The 20,841-nt window shown below is 43.3% G+C and overlaps 1 protein-coding gene across 1 annotated transcript in view; it reads left to right on the forward strand.

Annotated features, from left to right (window-relative positions):
• The first annotated feature begins 4,569 nt into the window (after positions 1-4,569).
• The window catches only part of Dbx2 (developing brain homeobox 2), a 31,332-nt gene continuing 15,060 nt past the window's right edge, over positions 4,570-20,841 (forward strand). The window contains exons 1-2 of the mRNA XM_028789328.1: positions 4,570-5,101; positions 19,214-19,309. Coding sequence (XP_028645161.1) covers positions 4,579-5,101; positions 19,214-19,309 — 619 coding nt within the window. The 5' untranslated portion in view covers positions 4,570-4,578. The remainder of the gene's footprint in view (positions 5,102-19,213; positions 19,310-20,841) is intronic.

The raw sequence follows: 20,841 nt of genomic DNA on the forward strand, positions 1-20,841 counted from the left end.
GACTGGGCCTAGATGCAGAACACTGGAGAATACAAGATATGGATAAAAAACAAAACAAAACAAACAAACTGCATTAATTAGGACTCTAAAGGAAACCAACTCACTACATAGAGGAAACACCAGGAGCAGGTGGCTTCAAGCACAGCTCTCAGCTAAGACCCTCTCTTCTCCACAGCTTGTTCAAAGGAGATAGCAGCTGCAGGGCACAAGCAAACCTCTTTGAATTCCTCTGTTTCCCCATATTCTCTCGTGAAAGGGCAAGATGTGTTTGCTCTTCCTCAATTTAAATTGTCCCCCTTGAAGCATGGATGCTGCTTTCTCTCAGCCCTTAAGGACAAGGTCCTTGCTTATTCAAACACTCCATCATGACTTTACTTCAGTTCCCTTCAGAATAACCTCTTCCCCCTCATCACGGATGCTCGTCTCTTCTTTCTGCTCCAGAACTCCCTGTGTTGGGGCACCACCTGGCCATTGCCATCCTGGGTTCAGCAGCTGTGATTACACACACAAAATCCTCACAAGATTGGATTGACTCACGTTTCCTCATCTCAGAAGGCAAGTCACAGGGGGCTCATGAGGTGGTCCTACTAAGTGTATCACAAGTAGCATAGAGCCCCACTCTTCCCTGAGACTATATAAGCAGTTAACTTATTGTTGTTGGCAAGGAGACAGACTTCCCGTCAGCAGCTCATGCTCCTGTAAGTAACTCCTCATTCATGCTTCTGAAAGTGACCCAGGTAAATTCATTGGTTCACCCAGCTGTACTGGGATGAAACCATGTCTTTGGGCTGTTGGGAGTTCCCTGCTTGGGGTGAGTAGATCTCTGTGTCTCCCTGGAAGAAGACAATGTAATTTTCCCTTTATCAGTTCTTGTTTGCTCCTCTGTATTTACTTACTCCTTTATTCCCTTCTGTTAATTCTCAACAAACTACTTTCTTGAAAAAGCTCCTGCTTAAGTCTTTAAGAATCAAACTGGTGTGTGTGTGTGTGTGTGTGTGAAGGGGGCATTTTTGGAAGAGCACATTAGAGTACTCAAGGGTACACTTTGGAGAGAGATCCCTGAGTCTTGACAGCACTATCCAATTAGAGTTATTTTTTACGAAGGTCCTGAAGGTCTTGCTCTATAGGCATAGTTGTTTATTGGTCTTTTGTGGACATGGAGGGCTTGGCTAATTCTGCCTTCAGCATCAGCATCCCCTAGGGACTCATGGTGGTCCTCAGCTAGACCTCTACATCTGAAGTGGACAAGAGGGCAGCAAAAAAATTCATGTCTACCTGGATTTCATCAGATAACACCCATCCTATAAGGGAGACAGGTCGCTGTGTCTGGCCATCTTTCTGATAAAGGAAGGCACTAGACATATTGTATATAGCGTATTCCTTACCAAGGCCACCCATCCTTTGCTGTTTAAACATCCTCACTCACATCATTGTCTCTAACTTTCTGACTTAGCCTATCTGATTTTTTTTTTAAACAGAACAGCTTGCCTGGTAAATTATCAAATAAAGAAATATATTTCTCAGAGTACAGGAGGCTACGGAAGTCTAATATCAAGGTTCTAGCAAAAACCTTCTTGCCAAAGCCTTCCTGTGCCATCCATCCCTTGGCAGAATGGCAGAGTGAGGGTGGAGGGGTGTAGGGAGAGAACTTGGAGCCTCTAGTGTTTTCATAATGAGTGTCTGTCCATTCATGAAGGCACAGTTCTCATGTGTTTGCACTGTAACGATTTCTACCTTCAAGTCCTCGTTGATTTCCGGGATTGCTCATTGTTTCATTTTGGCTCTCTGTCTCTTCAAATGTTGGCATTCTCCAGCATTTTCTTCTTGACTTCTCTTCTCACCATGGATTCACCCAAGAAGACTTTACAGATACTAGAACACCTCTCTCTACATTTTAGATCAATGTCCCAATGTAAAACTTGACCCCGTCCTGCAGGTCACCCCCCACCCCCCGCTAGCAAGGAAGTTGTCTTTGAATCACCAAATTATAAAAGCAGAAGCCACCTTACCAATCCCATTGTCTTCTATAATCAAGCTCACTTGGCTGTGACATTGACAATTGTCAGATCAGACAGTTCTGTGCTGTGGGAGCTAGCCACAGTCCAGGCTAGCACAGTTCAATAGTTAGGCTGCAGGATGTCTAGCAGAATCCCTCACTTCTGTTTACAAAACCCCAGGAGACATGTCCCTGTCACGTGTTCTATCAGTCCTCTAAATCTCCAGAGACTACTGAATATCCTTTGGGGAGCAGGGATCTGGCCCTAATTCAGAGCTCCAGTCATAGACTCAACTTTTGCCACATGGGTCTCTGGAATTCCTTTCTTCTTGTCACCAATGTTATTAAACTCTCTATCATTTTGTATCTAGATTTCTCCAACAGTGGTGAGCTGAGTGAACAGTCAGTCCTGACTCAGATCTTCCTTGTTTTTGTCCACTAAAGAAAAAGGAAGGCCTGCTTTTCATCCTCACTTGCACAAAGAAAAGGTGACCATCCAGCATGGTCCCTAGGCTCACGAAGAGGGACACAATCAAACTAAATGGTTAAGAATGAAGCTGTAGAATCCTCACTTGGGATTTCGCTCAGCCTCAGTATAGTTTTGTCTCTGTACTATTCTGGCCATGCTGGGCTAAGCGACAGCGCCACCCCAATGGTAGTGTGAACATATTGTAAACGAGCTAACGTTGGTAGCGTAAGCTACTGTGCCTGGCGCAACCACTGGGAAGGAATGGAGGATATCACAAACGAATGACAGCGGTCATCTATTCTCTTCCACCTCTTCCACCACTCATCTCAATAGTTACAACTCCACGTGCTCCCTTCAAATACTGCTGTAGCTATGTCGGAGACTCCGTTCTGGGAAGACTTCCAGAAGGCTTTACCTCACATACTCCTTCCAGTGTGAAATCCTCTCACAGACGTTGCTTTTCTATTGCCACTAGGCTGAAAGTTCCTACAGTGCAAGGACTAGATCTTTTCTACATGTTCCTAGAACCACGACCTTCAACACATTAAATATTCGATGAAGGTCTATTGGTGAAATCAATAAGGGAATGTATATTGATGGCACACATCAGCCTTGCAAATAATTTTGCTCAATTACCATGGTGATAAGGCTGTCTATCCTGTTAGAAAGCTATGGCAGCGACTTCATGGATTTGACTACCGGAGGTGATCTTTGAGAAGGAATCTTTATAGTAAATATTGGTGTCAGTAAAGTATAAAGTGGCCAACTCACTGAGATGAATTGAAACAGTAGCAACAAATTGTGCCTGTGTGTGTGTGTGTGTGTCTGCGTTCCATAGCACTTGTGTGGAAGCCAGAGGACAATGTTTGGAAGTCAGTTCTCACCAACCACATGAGTTCCAGAGATCAAACACTTAGGTCATCAGGCTTGGTGGCAACTGCTTTTAGTCACTGAACCATCCTGATGGTCCCCAAAAGAAGAAATCTTAAAAGGAAAATTAGCTTTCTAACCTGGCAACTCAAAACAGGCATTTAAGTAAAATTGAAACCAAGCCCGGATTATTTTTAGGGGCAAGGAGTAGAACTCTGCATTTGACTCCGACTTTGCAGAAACTCTAATGAAGTCCTATCCTAAATAAGTCTGTTTAAATTAGGGAAGGAGAGTAAGTGTTAATTGGAATCACAGTTTTAACACTCCATTGATAGTTTCCAAAACGAGAAGTTTTTAAAGCCTTGTAGTTAAAGGCTCGCCTCTCTCTCTCTCTCTCTCTCTCTCTCTCTCTCTCTCTCTCTCTCTCTCTCTCTCTTTCTCTGTCCGTCCTCTGTTCCTCCCTCCCTCCCTCCCTCCCTCCCTGCTTCTTTCTCTCTCACCCCTCCCCCATATACTTTTTGTCTGCCCAGTTTTCCACTGACATTAGTTAGGGAATAAGATGATTTAAAAACAAAAATGTCTCTTTGCGGGCATGTACACTTGTGGTGTAGGTGCCTGTGGCGGCCAGAAGAGGTCATCCAGTCCCCTGGAGCTGGAGTTACAGTGGGTTGGGAGCTAGGTGCTGGGAACTGGACTCGAACTCAGGTCCTCTGTTAAGAGCAGCAAGCATAGTTAACCACCGAGCCACCTCTTCAGCCCCTAAGCTCAGGTTCTTTATAAATCAAAACGGATTACATCATCTGTTCTAGACTGCAGGTGTGGCCACCTTTCTCCAGAATCGTTTAAACGATCTTATAAAACCTGAGATGAATCACTAAAAACGATTTTTTTTTGCAAAAAATCCAAGAAAAAACACATTTCCTTTCTTCTTAAAACAGAAGCATCCATAAAAACCTGCAAAAGAGTTAATCTGTGGTACTAATGTCAACGTTTTTGATTCTCCCTGATGGCAACCAGGCTTCAGAGACCGAGTTCACGTCCCCTGGAGTTCATGATAACCAATACCAGAGGTCCTGGGGCTCCAGGAGCAGGGTCAAGGCTTGGCAGGCAGAGTGGCAGCGCCCCTTTCCCGTCCCCTCCACGCCCACCTCCTCAGCAAGAGTCCCCTCCCCTCGCCAGAGCCCGGACTCTCACGGCCCTCATTGTTGGCCGCATCTGTCACTTTGTGGGCAGGATGACATGAATGGATGGGCCGGACACACCTTCCATCCCGGTCGAGAAAACCTTGTCCGGATCTGCAGACTGTTCCCGGACGCTGCCAGGGGAGCCGCTGAGGGCCAAGAACGCACCCGGCAGCTCCGATCCTGCCTGCACCCTCTCCCTGTCCCTGCGCACTCGCCCCCCACAGCTCCCCGGGCAGCAGGCGCGCACCATGCTGCCCAGCGCTGTGGCGGCCCAGGCCGGAGCTTACTGGGATGTGGTGGCGTCCTCGGCACTCCTCGGACTCCCCGCGCCCGGCTTTGGCAGTCTGGGCAAGAGTTTCCTGATCGAGAACTTGCTGCGCGCAGGGGCCGGACCCACGCACGCGCCCCCGTCCCCGCGCCCAGCGCCGGGTCCCGAGTGTCCGCAGCTTCGGCCGCTGCCTGCCAGCCCGGTGCCGCTCAAGCTGTGCCCGGCCGGACCCTTTGGTGCGCGCTGGGCCTTCCAGATGCCCCCTTCCAGGGCGCCGGGGGAGCGGGACAGTGCCTTCCAGCCCTCAGCCCCAGGTGAGCTATGGTCGAGGGGAACCTCGCCTCAAGAGAGCTTCAGTCCAGGAAAGCCGCAGCTCTGGAGAGCCTGGACCAAGGAGAGCCTCAGTTCAGGGGATCCCTGAAGCACGGGAACTTCAGTCCAGGGACGCCTCAGCCCTGGAGCCTGGATTTTGGGGAGGCTTGGCCCAGGGGATCCTCAGTCTAGGGAACCCTCAGGCCAGGAGAGCATCAGCCCAGGAGATCCTCAGTCCCGCAAAACTGCAGTCCAGGGAAACCTTGGTTCCAGGTGGTCCTCAGTCCGGAGAGAACCCTATTGCCAGCCTCAGCACCCAGCACAGTCCCCACCTGTGAGCCCTTCACAGCACGAGTGCTGCTCTGGGTGGCCCACTGCAGCGGGCTGAACTGGGGTGCAGATGCCATTTGTGGACACCGGTTCTGATACCTTTTCTCTCCACCCTATCCCGCCCTCCTCCTTCCTAGCGTCCTCCCTCAACAGGTGGACTGGGCTACCTGGGCAGTTTGATCTCAGCGGGTAAGCTCGGGGATTTGACATTTCGAGCTGACTGGCTCCTGCCCCCAAAGTCAGCATGGCTTCTCAGGAAAAGTTGCTGGCAGGGTGGTGCTGCGGGGCTTTGCTGGCGGGAGACCTCGCCCACAGCGCAAACTTTGGACTTTCTTTACTTTCAGGGTTTGGATCGCTTGAGGTGTAAAGTAATCAAGGCCTACGCTTGCATCCTGCCATGCTTGCTGATAAACGCTGGGTTGATAACTAAATAAAGAAGTTCACAAATAAACAGGAATTTACCTAAAGGAGGGCACCTTGGGTTTATTTATATGTTTAGTGAAGAAAATCTAACTAGTGGAATTGGGAAGAGGAAGGCTTTGGGCAATTGAGTTAAATAAAGGTAGAGCTGAAACCAGCCATGGCAAGCAATTGGGAAACTGAGAGCCAACTGGGTTTTGTTTTTTTTCCTTACCGCGTCCTTAGACGATCTTAACTCATTCTTTTAATCCCGGTGGGTTTGTCCAGAATGACTAACACGCCTTTCAGCAGTTTCCATTGTCCCAGCAAGCTGCCAGATCAAATTTATTGCTAATGGCTTTATAGAATTTAGCGTGTTTAGAACCTGTCCTGGCCTTTCACTTGAAATGACCACTAACAGAATGGAACAAATGAAATTATTAACACCGGTCTCATTCACAGAGTGTAGAAACTAAATTGCTGGAAAAGCTGTTTGCATCCAGGGAGAAGAGCAGGCCCTAGTTAAGGCAAGCTCGGTGTGCCCTCGACATGTTTATATGCCTCAGAAGCGTGGACGCTGCTCTTTCTGAAAAATTATGAGAAGTCAGAAATGTGGGAGATAGGGTCACGTGACCACGAATACGTAAATAACGCCACACAAATAACAGTTCAAGGGAATTTGGTGGTTTGCATGATTTGATGGTTTGGGATTGTATTCATAGAAGTTGTTTTTAAAGAATTATTAAGTTGCTGGTGACTGACTTTCAGGCCTGTTACATTACGTAATAGTAACCTCTGTTGACTTTTCACTGGTCATACTAAGTGTAAATTAGCATGAATAGCTCAGCTACTCACAAAATGATTTCATATACACATTCATTCCATTCTAAATTTTGTAATTAATGGAGAAAGGGTTCTCAACATTCATTCACAAGAACATATGGATTCTGGTATGCTTACTCAGGTGTCCAAATGCAAAAAAAAATGTGTTTTTTAAGTAATTAAGAGAGTATAATTTGAAATACTCCACAGAGTTTCCGTGTATGTTTTACCAAATGTTTTATTCAATCCTCATTGAATGGAACAGATCCACTTGTTCCACTTTCTCCTAGGTTAATTTTAATTTGAACAAGCAAAACTTTGTTTCAAAATGCACTTTTTGTGAAGAAAGGACCCACTTTTTGAAGCTACAAAAAGTATCTGAAGACAGTGGGAAAACCGCCCCTGTAAATCCGTGGCCACAAATATGCTGCCTAAAACCGGATTTACATTCATTTATGTTTATAATCTAGAAGAGAGTACAGTTTTCTGAGCACGGCTTCCTTTTTAAATGGTGCTGTCCTGTTTCAGTAAATACAGGAACCCTTTCTTCTAGCAGTTCTTCAGTTGTAAATTGACAGTAGCTTTAAGGATGGATCAGCGGGAGATCAGGTGAGGGGGCGTGGCTGGTCTTCCTCAGCTGAGGGCTGACCTCAAAGTCTTGCACAAACTGCGCAAGCAAACGCTGTGCATCCCTAGCCTGTGACTGACATTCTGTAGGCTTCTGAGAAAGACTCTTTCCCCACTTCCAAAGACAACAATAGATCTCTTTCGGAAAAAACGTGTGAGGAATCACTAGTTATGTTCTTTTGTTTGTTTGGCTTGGTTTTGGTCAGTGCAAGAGATAGGAGATAGAACTGGTGCAGACAAGCATCCTACCATTGTTTTTTTGTTTGTTTGTTTGTGTTTTTGTTTTTTGGTTTTTGTTGTTGTTCTTGCCCGACCTTAATTTGTTGACACTCTCGACGAACTGGTGGGTGAGAAATTACCACAGTTGCTTTATATAGGTCACACTGTCCAAAGTCGATGATCCGATCCACCGTCTGTATCCTCACTTCGTTAATTATGTCCTATTACTGACACCGTAGATCTCACTCGCTAGGCAAAGCTTGAGGTCTTTGGGCGATTGCCACAGTCACTGAGTGAGCAGTGACTTTGTCTGCAGTCAGCACTCTCAGTCACCAATCATTTACAGAATGGCTAGCTGCTTTAATCCTCACAGTCGGCCAGGAGGTAGCCTTTGGCATGGCAATTGTTTTCTATAACAAAATTATTTCACCTGCTAATTTTGTTCCTGGCCTAAGTGCCATTTTAAATGTGTATGGACTCCCAAGAGATGAAACCAACCAGCCAACCAACCAACCGACCAACCAACAAACAAAATACCACCTCAGTCTTCAGTCTGCTACCTCGACTTGGTCTTGCATCCCCTGTATGAAAGTAAGAGATATATTTAGACCTCACGGAGTCCGACCAAAGGAATAAAACCAGGAAAAGAGTCTGTAGCTGAGAACGGGGTCTCCAGCTCCACAGGACAGGGGTGAAAGCAGAGCTTCCCTGCTTAGTCCCCGAGAATCAACAAGTTTGAATACTTTGGGGAGAAGAGGTTATAGTCAGCATGCTGCCAAGCAGTTTTTGTAGTTTAAAACTGTCAACACTAAAGGACCTCTCTGAAGGCTCCGGGGAGACACACTTACTGACAGCAGGTAATAAACAGTCACGTCTACTTTTTATCTGAAAGAAAGACATCTCCAACTCATAGTTTATTAGTGGGAGTCAGAAGGCTTTGCAAGTGAAACTCTAAGTAGGAAAGTAAATATCCCCAAAACTTGTTATCTGGAAAATACTGTGCATCTTGGAATGTTCACCTCTTTTATATTTAAAGGAGGTTCTTGTAATTTACAAAAGAAAACAAATATGAATTTCTCCTAGTTATGAGAAGGTCATGTGAATTTCCTGTGGCTGATTGTGCCGTCGATTTTCTTCCAACTAAGTGTAACAAGTAACTTTGCGTTTTAATGACATTTGTTTAAAATGTTTAGAAAGTACAGGATACAAAAGTACTTTACTAGTTATTAAATCCATTTGCGTATTTGAAAGGATTGGAAAGCAAGTTGTTACCCTGGATAAACGAGTTAAACATTCTCTAAGTTGTCTTAATTTATATGTCATATTGTGTAGCTCAGAAAAGCAAGAATGGTGGCTTCTTTTTCCCCCGTCATTCATCTGGGGTTGCTTTTTACCATCAAACATTTAATGTGTTTTCTCACTGTCTCATCCATCATCCGTCTTTCAAGAGAATTGTTGCCCTATGAATTCTTGACCCTGTCTTACCTATTGTGCTTAAGTTTTACATTATGACTTTTTATTCTCCCTTCCTTGAGATACACCGACATGGTGACTCTATAAAAGTTTTTAAGCACTTGGTGAGAAATGGTTCGGAAGTCTTTAACATCAGGTTCTGCCCACAGCTTGTCATGTATACTGGTAATGGATTCCCTAGCTTTGAGTTTTGGTGAATTGAAACCTTGGAACCAGGAATATTAATGACGCTGACCAGAACCAGGGCAGCAAGAGCATGAGATTCAGAGTGAGATGGTAGCCATCAGCTGCTCTTTGTTCTGCCCATTGCCTCTGCCAAATTTGGCTGGGAGTCACAGAACCAAATTCTTAGTATATCTGCATATTTTTGTAACCTGCTTAGCACATCTTTGTAGTTAACATAGATATGGATTACATAATACATGAAAAATTCTGAGCAATTTTTTTTATTGCATAATCCCCAAGTTAACCAACTTCTTTAGATTCAAGAAGCAGTTTTTAATCCTGAATAGCATTAACAGGCCCTTTAGTGCTGACGGAGAAAGCCACCCTCCCTCTAAAATAGCATCTGATTTGGAATAGTGCATGTATGTTACAGTTGCCTCCAGCCTCAGAACCTACTTTTCTCCCAGCAGCGAGCACAGACTTCTTTAGGCTGAGGAGGGAAGCCACTGCTATTTCATAACACAGCAGGAATAAGTGACAAGTTTTAGACAAGTTTTGGTTCTTCCATGTAATTCCTACTTTAGTAACTTCAGGGATTAAGAGGTACAATGGCTTGAATATACATCACATGGAATTTAAACCGAATTTGGGGGAGGGGTTCATGGCTGCACCAGATAAGGAGGCCTTGTGTGCTGGGCAAGTTGAGATAATCTAGGGTGATTTTATCTTTCCTCTGGTGCTAGGATTTTACTTGAGCCCTGTGAGTCCTGTCAGCTCTGTATCACCTCCTCCTCTCTATCTGTTTCTGTCAGGTTCTGCTGTCTCCTTCCTCAGTGTGCTGCCTCCTTCCTGCTCCTGTTCTCACCAGAAAACATCTCTGTTTACTCTAAGAAGGTTGTACTTAGCCAGGTAGACAGGATGGCAACTTGTTAGCAAAGGACCGCTGTCCATGCGGAAGTTCTGCTTTGTCATTGTGTATTAAAATGCGTTCCACTTCTTTGGTTGCAAGAGTACACAAGGGAGGTTTCTCTTAAGCGATTTAAACAAACCCGTTCCTGCTTTCAAGTGGGTAATAGTTCATTTATTCTGCCATCCACCCTTTAACGACCAGATTTGTGTTGTTGACATTGACTGTAACTTCAGAGTCTGTCTCATTCATTTGGATTCTTGAACCTGGATCTCACAACGTAACCCATTCTGGCTTGGAACTATTTCTATTTTATACAAATTTATATCTTTGAACTTGTGCTCCTCCCACGCCAGCCTCTTAAGTGCTGAGATTACAGGTGTGTTCAATCATGCCTGGGTGCACAGGTAACTCTTCATCTCCTCCTCCTGCTCCTCTTTTTTTAAAAAAAATTGATTCACCGATCAGAGTTTTCTGTGAGTCACACTCCCCCACCCCTGCCTATGTATACATATAACAAAGTCTACAACTTGTAAAAGTACTATGAATAAGTTTTTATTCAAATGCACCTGGCATTTGCCAGGAGTAAAAAAGGCAGAGTCTAAACGGAAACAATATGATTGTTATCTAAGAATGCTTGTTATAATCCTCATTTATGGCTTCATTAGATCATTCTGTTTTATACAATCCGTGTAAGAAATTGGATTTTTGCCTTAATATATAACATACTCACTGGGCCCTTGTATATTTTATTCCCAAAGTACTTTATTTTACTTTCAGTAATGTTTCCACTTTTAATGGAATCTCCATCTTTCTTTCTCTTTAGCCTCCAGTCAGTATTTAACTTGGCAATGTTGAGCGATTCATCACTTTATACAAGGTTACCATAACTCATTTCCTCTTTAATAGCATTATTCATTGTTGTCAACCAGCTATTAGTTGTGACTATATCGGGAGTGTATTTTTGTGAGTTATGTGAACAGTAAACTTAAGGCACTAAAATTCTTTCTGAAGTTGAAGATCAAAAACCTGCCGTGAAGTTTTCGACCTCTGTTTTTTAGAACTATTAGTGTCTAGGAAAAGGAAAGGGGAAAAGCAAGAAAGAAAAGAAGTCAAGAAGTTTGATCCTTTTTATGTATGTTGCTGAATGTTTAATAACTTTCCTGTTTATAAAAAGTCCTGAGATGGTGGGGTTTTCAGCTTTCTATTACGTGTGCAGGTATCCTTGGCATCCTTAATATTTTTTAATTCTAAGTGACCATGGAAATAGAATGAGTGGCGTATTTAAAGCTGTGACTGCCAGCAGATTTCTAATAGACTACCCCAAACTTAATTGAGTCACATCCGTTAAGTCCATAGTGTCACTGATCCTGAAGTCTGAAACTCCCTCCGAGCCTTGAAAGGAAGGGCAGGATCACACTATATAATTCCATATTTTCTACAGGTGCTTTGCATTACAGATCAAAACCCAGTGGTTGTTGTAGATACCCCCTGATACGCAAAGCCCAAAATGTTTACTTTCTGGACCATGGAAATTTTGCAAACCCTTCATCCAAAGCATAAACGGCAAGTTGGGGATATTTTAAAGGGTTGTATCAATGTCCAACTCTTAAGCAACCGGGTATGATTTTAAGGTCTAGATCCAAGTGCTTCATGCAACTGATTGTGTAGTCCAGAGTGGTTCAAGATGCCTCATTTCAAAATGAGAACAGAAGTTAGCAACAGCATTGACCTTTCAAGCCCATGCCTCAAAAGCCCCTTGGTTAGAGGCAGGAAAAGAGGTGAGAGGCATTTCCTCTATTGAACCATAGCTAAAGTACTTAAGAATCCACATCAACACTTTGCAGATTAGAAAAAAAAATCCCAATTTATTAACTTTCCTTTCTTTGGTGGGCTGACTGAGCACAGCTGAGTGGTTCTTACTTGGGATGTCCTGAGGCTGCGGCTGGATGTCCAGGTTCTGTGGGCTGCATGTCCACGGCGCCACCATATGACTGGTGGTTGATATTGGCTGGTGACTAGGTGCTTAGCTGGAGCTTGTCATCCAGAGTTGGATTCTTCAGTGTCTTCACCTTTTTGTTGCATGGTTTCTGGGCTCTAAATGGGAGAGTTCAGAAAACAAGCCCACATGGGTTTTGGAACTCTGGACATTCTGGAGTCTCTAACTAAACACAACACACCTTGGAGGTTCTAAAATGTGGCCCTGCCAACCTCTTGGTTGAGAAAGTCACCAAGACCATTTTCTGTTCCTGAGAGGAACAGACTGCACTTTTTAGTAGTAGGGAGACTATCAGATCACTGTAGCCATTTGAAATCTGCCAAAGGGGATGGCAGGAAGCCTGTTGGATCCAGCTCCTGGGTAGACCTGCATAGGAGTTGGTCACAGTGTTAAATAGTTGGAATTTAGGGAGATTTCACAGAGGTGATGCTCTGGGAGCTACAGATGCCATTGTTTTATAGTATTGTCCTCTGAAACACCCACTTTATAGTATAAAGAGCAAGACATGGCCTCAAGTCCAGCTAATTTTCTTGGTGCTGTGGAGTGGACCATGCTTGGTGAGACAGCATAGCCAGTGGCCATGGACTTCTGCAATCTGGTCCATAAGGATCCAGGGTGCTAGTAGCTTGAGGGGAAGCCAGGCAGTCCACTTCTTGGTCTTGGATCAGAATGTTGGTGCAGGTATTTAAATATATGCTTATTGGTACCTGTTGCCACAATATAGTGTCACCAGACTAGGTACTTTGGGGCCTTTCAACACTGAGCCAACACTGCCCACTGAGATTTTCAAATGTAGCTTTTTTCCTATCACCAAGTTAGTCTGGAAAACAGAAATGATTTCTTTGACTGGAGATACAATGAAAATACTTGCTTTGGGATGAAGTGAAGGCCTTGGCCTCAGTAGCTACATTGAGCTGTTCATAGCTGTACTTTGTGCTGTTCATTCCTTTGACCTGGTCTCATCAGCTGGACTGCTGTCTTTAACCTGCCCCATACCCCATTCCTTTGTACATGTGGCCTTTCCTAGCTAGAATGCCCCTCCTCTTCCTTTGTCCTTCTGAGTGCTTTCTAAAGGATTTTCAAACATCCAAGGATGGTTTTCATGCCTAAAGACACTGTTAGCTAAGCCTTCCTAACTATAGTTTCTTGGTTTTCTCCCCCAATCATTTGTACATTTCTGAACGCAGGGATTATAGATATGCAATCTCTGTGTCTAGCTGCTTGCTTAAATATTTCAGCAGAAGTCTGGGCTGTACTGTTTGTTTTCCTGTGTTGGCTTGGAATCTCCCTTCACTCACACATGATCTCAACAGGGGAAAAGGCTACCATCACTTGAGCAGTACTGTATGCTAGGTCTTGTTCTGTATTCTTTTCAGTGATGCCATCCGGGCTAGACACTATAAACACCTGTGGAGTTTCTGAACCAATGTTATATGAGGGTCCTCTTACATAGCACGTCAGATTTAAGCTAGTTGGTATGGAGCCCAGGCATCAGTATTTTTTGTGTAGTAGTATCCAGATGATTCTAATGAGACTTCAGAGCTAAGAACCATTGGTTGGAGAAACAGTACGAAATTCTTAACTTTCATCTTCATGGGGAATGCACAAGGCTCAATAGAACAAAGCAATCCGGAGTACTGGGAAATTTTTTACTACCTCTTTTTTTTTTTTTCAATTAGGAGATTCAGATCTGTAAGTTCATTAAAAAAAAAAAAGAAAAGAAAAGAAAATTTTTCGATGAATAGGAAGTTTCCCTTTTGCCTTTGTGTCCTGGCAGACAGTGCAGACCTTGGCACTTGACAGAATGCAGTTCATATTTGCCACAGATTTCAAGGCCGGAATCGAGGGAGTAGCATTTTGCTGGAATCATCTTCTCATGAGCTGTTCACACACATGAAGATCTGTTATTTTCTGTCCGTCAAATACTTAAAGCAAAACCCAAAATGCTCATTTCTGCTGCATCCCGAGGTCTAGAAAGGTAAAGGGACGGACTCTAACGTGTTTTCCTGCTGAATGAAGGTGAAGTTTGCAGCTGGATCACACAAACGGGTTGCTTCAAACTGACTGTGTGAGAACACAAAGCCTCATTAAGCAATGGGGAGTTCTTAGGTCTGACTGCTCCAGAGGTTTGCTGCCCTTCAAAGCATTGTCTTTGGGTCCACCCTAATCTAGACAGTCTCTTCAGCTGTGTAGTATTTTGAAGCTGCAGTTAGATTTGTTTTTATTCCCAGCGCCTAAAAACCTGGCCCTTGAAGGATGTCATAAAAACGGTAGAAAATTATTAATTTTCCATTATGCTTTTTCTACAAGTTTTGGTTCGGTTGATTTTGCATTTGGTTTAGTGAGTGAGTTTTTCCCCTCTTCCCCTCATCGCCAAGATCTCACTGGTGACTTTGTATTCTCTCCCTGAGAGACTATCTCATGTCAGTCAGTACCACATCTTAAAGGCTTCCACACTGCTAAGATTCATATTGCTATTACTCCATTTACAGATGTAACTCCATCAGTAAAGAAGAACGAAAGTAACAACAACAACAAAAACAATTAAAATGTAACTTGAAAGTTATTCTTAGCCAGGCAGTGCTGGCACAGGCCGTTAATCCCAGCACTTGGGAGGCAGAGGCAGGTGGATTTCTGAGTTCAAGGCCAGCCTTGTCTACAGAGTGAGTTCTAGGACAGCCAGGGCTACACAGAGAAACCCTGTCTCAAAAAAAAAGATAAAAAAAAAGGAAGTTATTCTTTTGAGGTGGACTTATAGCTGTCTTTGTGGGACACTTATGGATGAAGCCATGGTACTTAATGTACATTCATTAAAACGTACTGTACTTGGTTTAAAGGGCTACTTCATCATTAAATCAGGTATCAGTACTTAACTGAGGTTCTAAGTAGCTGGCATTGTTGTGACTTGGTTTCTTCAAGTGAGTAGAATGCTCGATTCAAGAGTGCAGAAGGCTCATGAGTTTTGTGTGCAAATGCTTAACTTTGGTTATTTGGTTATATAGATTCTAACTTAGCTCCAACATGTTTAACTCATTTTGTTTATCTTATAAGTTCCCCATAGACACAAGACATTAGATCTGTCAGTGCACTATGGAGTTAGAAATGTCCTATTGGTAGGCCTCAACAGTGCTGCTGTACAACCTGGCCTAAAGCTAGTTGCTTTTCTCTCCTGAGAATCCTGGCATAATTTCACTTTCTAGAACCCACCTCTTATTGACTAAGTGGGGGTGTCCTTACTCTTCTACCTAATAACTAGTCATTATGTGAGAATCAAGATGGTTTATCTTGCTCATGTGTAACATTTTTGAAAGAATTCAGTCACATTTCAGGTGTCTGTTGCTTTGAAGTCTGGTGTCAATAAGTGGAGAGACAAATGGTCTAAATTCATGGCCAGTCCAGGGCCAGCATACGACAAGGACTCCACAAACTCTATCAATATAGCTACTGGCCAGGGAGCCTGCCATGAGAAATGATGAAATACCCACATGCAGACTTCAGTGACAGAATCTGAAATGTTTATCGAGGCTTAAACTGCCCCCTTTCCTGCCATTTTGAGAGCATCTTCAGAGCAGTTGCTAAGGGTTTAAAGGTTTCAGATGTCTGTCGGCCTAACACTTGCTCTCCTCAGCCTTCAGTTTGACTTGGACTCACGGCTTCAAAAAAAAGTATGTTGTTTACAAATATTAAAAGTGTCAGGTCTATTTAGAGGGCTTTGGGTTAGTTGCAATGTTGATTTCTATGGCCATTCAGCACTCTCGCCGTCACAGACTCAGATGCACTGGCGCTTGGCTTCTGTCAGATGTGAAAAAAGGGGCACTTAATTGGGATTTCACAGTTCTTTCCACATAAGCCAGCCTAAATAAGGTGTATTTATGTATAGCGATCTGGAGCTGACTAATCTCCTGTTAAACGTGTGTATCAAAGAGATGATTTGAGGTGGTAAAATCGTTCTGCACAAAAGAACTGCCAGTCTGGTCACATCACAGCATGGAAGCCAGTTTCCTACTGCCCTAATTAGAATGACTGTAGATCTTGATTCTATTTCTGTTGGTACAGATTTTTGGTGTCACTTTATTTACAAATTTCAAATAGAGCAATGCATGGTACTATAGCAGACAGCTCAATGAAAGCTTTTCTGCATTAACATCTGATCATATTTTTTCAAAAGAACACTGATCACATGGGAGCTTGACTGCTATCTTGTCTCATGTAAACTTTTTATTTTTTTAATCTATTATTTTTCCATCATTAGGGCCACAGCCTAAGCCTGGGAACTATTTTCTTACAATAGGACAATGTGTACTTTATTTATACCTAGCATTGTTTTGCATGCCACTGGTGTGTGGCCTTCTATATTCTAAACTTGGACAAATCCCAGATGGATATGCACGGTTTTGATACATCCAGATAACATGGTAGATGTTTAATATTATATACATAGTTGTAACATTGTTGAATTTTGCTTTTTTTTCCCTACTGAGAAAATACAAAGGCAAGCCTAAAATCCTGATAGCCATGTTTAATTATGCCAAGAACTTTTGGAGAGGTAACAAGTTAACAGAACTGCTTGAAAATAAACTCAAAGATGCAACTTTCTATATCCATAGTAGTAATGGAAAGGTAGTCTTAAAAAGACCATACTCGTCTTTAAACTCTGTTTTGAGAATTTCACACAAGGGTGCTGTGTTTACATCATTTCCAGTCCATATTCTCTCCCTTCAACCACCCCCACATCCTTCTACTATCTCCCAACCTCACGACTTCTCCTTAATGCATATATGCTGAGTCTCCTTGGTGTTGCATATATGTATGTGTGGTTAAGGCTGACCCCTTGGGATTGGACAACGTGTCAGGCAGCTTGTCTCTTAAGAAGACTGCTTTTCTCTCTTACCGGTTGACCATTGCCTGTATCTCTTCCTCTGGTGCTGGGGCCTTGTGAGCTTTTTCTCCAGCTATGTTGGAATGTCACTTGGTGACACTATGGAGATCTTGTTTAGGTGACCACACTGTTATGATATCATGGACTACTCTTATAAAATGTCAAATCCAAATAAGATAATCATTTCTGTGATGGTTTTATGGTGAACACTAGAACAATTCATAATAGTAACAAAGGTACTTTTTTGTTAATTTTGGAAAACAAAACTAATGTGTCATTTCCTCTCTTTGCTCAGTTACCAGTTTTCAAAACAGCATTGAAACTTTGCTTTCTGTCTTAGAGACACTCAGATGTTAAATAAGTAAATGCAGTAATATTGATATCTCAACATTATGTGATGGGGAATAGATACTGGGCTTTTAACTAGTTTACAATTTTAAGGCCCCTGGGATTCTGCAAATACCATAAACACTTCTCTTGGGCAATCTATTTGTTTTATCGTAGCATAAATAAAGACATTGGTTAAAATAACTACATGCTTTTTGGTTTAAGAGTGCAAGTCTGAAAATATCACATTGTTTAAATATGTGTGTATGCATATTGGAATAAGATTATCTAGTGTGATCAAGAAAAGCAAAGATGTTGCCACATGGAGATAAGAGAAAATAGTAAAAATATTTTCAGGTTGAAATTTAGATTTTAAGGTCATCAGTCTCAAAAGATACCATATTTGAGGGTGTTCTGGGGTGAAGAACTAGGTTAATCTCTTATCTCTCTTCCCTTCCTGTTCTTCATTTAAAATTATTTTAGTTATTAAAAATCCGACTATAGTATGTCAGGTAATGCTGCCATGTATGTCAGGGTAAAAGCAGGTGTTAGAATTCGGGCACGATTTGGACAGACAACGCGAGGCCGATCCGGTTCCACAGGGAGGGATTTATTTAGAGAGAGGGGTGAGAGAGAGAGAAGCAGGGAAATGGTGAAGAGAAGAGAAAGAGAGGCAGGTTGGGGCGGTCCCAACTATTTAAGTGGGTGATGACCTGTAACTTCCCAGGTGCAGGTGAGCGAGACAGGTAAATTCTGGGAGTGGTTGTCTCAGTAACGAGGTAGGAGTTGCCTGCCCCTGAATATGACGTCACTGGGTTCAGACTTATACTAACAGCAGGTGTCCACTTTCAGGAATCATAACCCATATTTATACTGTATTAATGCTTTTTTTTTAAAAAAGAAGATGATATGTTGAAGCATTTAACCAGGCCTGACAGTCATAACAACAGTCTATTAGAGTCCATGGTAGTCCTTAGAGCTGTTTTTCTATGGAATGAGGAAGGGAGTTCAAAATTTTTCTTACATTTTATTTAAGTAAAGTGATTTGTTATCTCTATGATGGTGTAGTTAAGGTATCAGAACAATATACAATAATAATAATAAACCCCATCATTATTATTTAGATGCTCCAATTAGGTCTCCTTCCAACACACGCAGGATTCCATGAGCATCTCTTGACAGCTTTATGAATCCTGTGTTTGAATAAACTGAGCAGAACAGAGTTAAGGGCTGACTTACTACAGCATGCTCTCTGGCAACTAGATTTACCATGAGAGGCAATGTGATTTTGTAAATACTTTAAGAGAAGTGGCTGGGATCAGAAACAGTTCTTTTTATCATGGAGCTGCTCAAGAAATCCTCTCTTACCATCCCGAGAATCCAGCTAGCCACATCTTTCATAGAACCTGAAAATGAACACTGAGGATGATACAATCTCTTAAAAACAACCAGACATTTAAACGTGTTTCTTGGTAGGTAGAATGTTTAGAGCCATGCCATTTAATACTGTAATCCTTAGCCACAAGAGTCTCTTTAAATTTAAATGAATTTGGTCTGAAGGTTTAGTACCTATTCAAGCTAGCCGTATTTGAGCTTGGCAATTGTCTTTGGCCAGAAGCTGCCATGTTGGCCAGGGCAGATGCGGAGGACCCGTCCACCACTGCAGATGTTGCTTTCAAACTATTACCCTAGTGTGCCTTGTATAAAAGAACAGTCGCTATTCATTATTTGTAATTACAACCACACCGGCTTGAGTCTTTCCACCACATCTTCCAAATCCCGAGGAAAGTACTTGGCAAGAACTTTGACACTTTAAAATGACTTTAATTTCAGTAAAGAGTTAGAATCCAGGGGAAGGTTCAGTGATGGAGTGCTTTCACTTGGGGGTGTGTGGCTTGGGGAAGCTGGAGTTTTGAATATTGTGTAAAAGAAACGGTTAATCAATGAGATCAATGCTTTCTCTGCAGTGCCTTCCAAACCCTTCCTTCTGAGCGCCCCGCCATTCTACTCTGTGTGCTGCGGTGGGTCCTGCAGACGCCCAGCCTCCCCCACAGCTTTTTCAAGTAAGTTTTAATGCTTCATCAGCAATGCCTCAGCTATTCTGTAAACCAAAGCAGCAGGATTTAATGTGCTCCGGGAAGCTAATTGGCAGTGCAACGGCAAGGAGCTAATTCCTCACTAAAAATCACAGCGACTCCATTCAGGAGGTTTCCAGAGATTATCAAACCTAGGCACAGTGAGCGATTGTGAGCTGGTTTTCGGGCGACACTGGGCCCGGAGCTGACACGCCAAGGCAAGGGCTTGTTTTCCATTTGATACAACAGGATCTCAGAGGGACCAGTTTGACACTTTTCTGAAACCTGTAGCCACACTCTGTAAAAGGAGGTCCGAGGAAAAGGAAAGCGGGCAAAGAGAGGGCGCTGTGTGGTGTTTCCATTAGGCTTAAAATGACTAAGAAAGTCACAGGTCTAGAAAATAATTAGAAACTCGAGATCATAAAAGGGGGTTAATATTTTCAGGGCACGGGCCTCTGAGCGTTATAAAAGCAAAATTCAACTGTGTGTGGGAAAGAAGCGGAGAAACTGAACGGAGCATCGTGATGCCTGCGCTCTCTCATGCACACAGGTGTCTTGGTGTGTCTGTAAAATCTACATGCAGAGGATGAGCTGGAGAGAGAGAGAGTCAGGCAGGGGGCACGAGAAGGCCCTTGCACAGGTACACAGCCACGCCAGGTGAGAGTGGAGAAGGGGGAGTCCCAAGCCACATCCTCACGGTTGTTTCCAGTGCCCATGGGCCCGTATGTGTTCATGTGTTTTATGGAAGTTTCGGAGAGCAGTTTCCCTCCCACAGAATGACTCCCGACAAGCGAGGCAGCAAATGTTGCTGTTTAATGAGCTGCAGGCTTCGGAGCTTCTCTTTAGGAGGCCGATACTTTCCCACAGAGCCCTATACACGCCTGGGATGCGGCTACAATGGGCGACAGACCCGTGACCAATCCTCGCTTTTGCTGGACTCATCCACACGCGACCTCACCACAATTTTTCACTCTGCAGATGAACTTTAGGGACCGTTTCACAGCGAGAGGGCTTGGGCAAGGGTCATTTGTCCTTTTGTGTGGTCATAAAGCCAGGCTCTGTGCGTCAGTCTTTTCTCCTGCTTCACATTCCGAGTGAGTTTCTGGATGCCATTTAAAGCCCTTTGGCTGAAAAATAAAACAGTGAATGGAGCTGACTTTTATAGACTCGTTCTAGCTCATCTTCCCATATAGCCCTGTCCACCTGAAAGGGGATTTTAGTGGCTGAGCTGTGTGCATATAGGGGCTTGCTGAATACACAGGGCCCATTATCAACTGTGGGGATTGTGTATTAACAGGACCGATACACTGCTATTTTGGCGGTGACCTATTAATTGTCGATTTAACTAGAATGTATTGCCTTTGAATAGTGAAATAGAAGCCATGACTAAACCTTTTCCTCGCTCCTTCAAGGTGGTCCTCTATGAGGGCGACTGGAAACTTGGGCAAACCAAGGCGCCATTTATCACCAGTGAGAGGAGTGGCGGGCAAAGATGTCTGGAGAAGATGATGTTTAAACCC

The sequence above is a fragment of the Grammomys surdaster genome, unplaced genomic scaffold (genome assembly GCF_004785775.1).
Source record: "Grammomys surdaster isolate TR1022 unplaced genomic scaffold, NIH_TR_1.0 125818, whole genome shotgun sequence".
Taxonomy (NCBI): Eukaryota; Metazoa; Chordata; class Mammalia; order Rodentia; family Muridae; genus Grammomys; species Grammomys surdaster.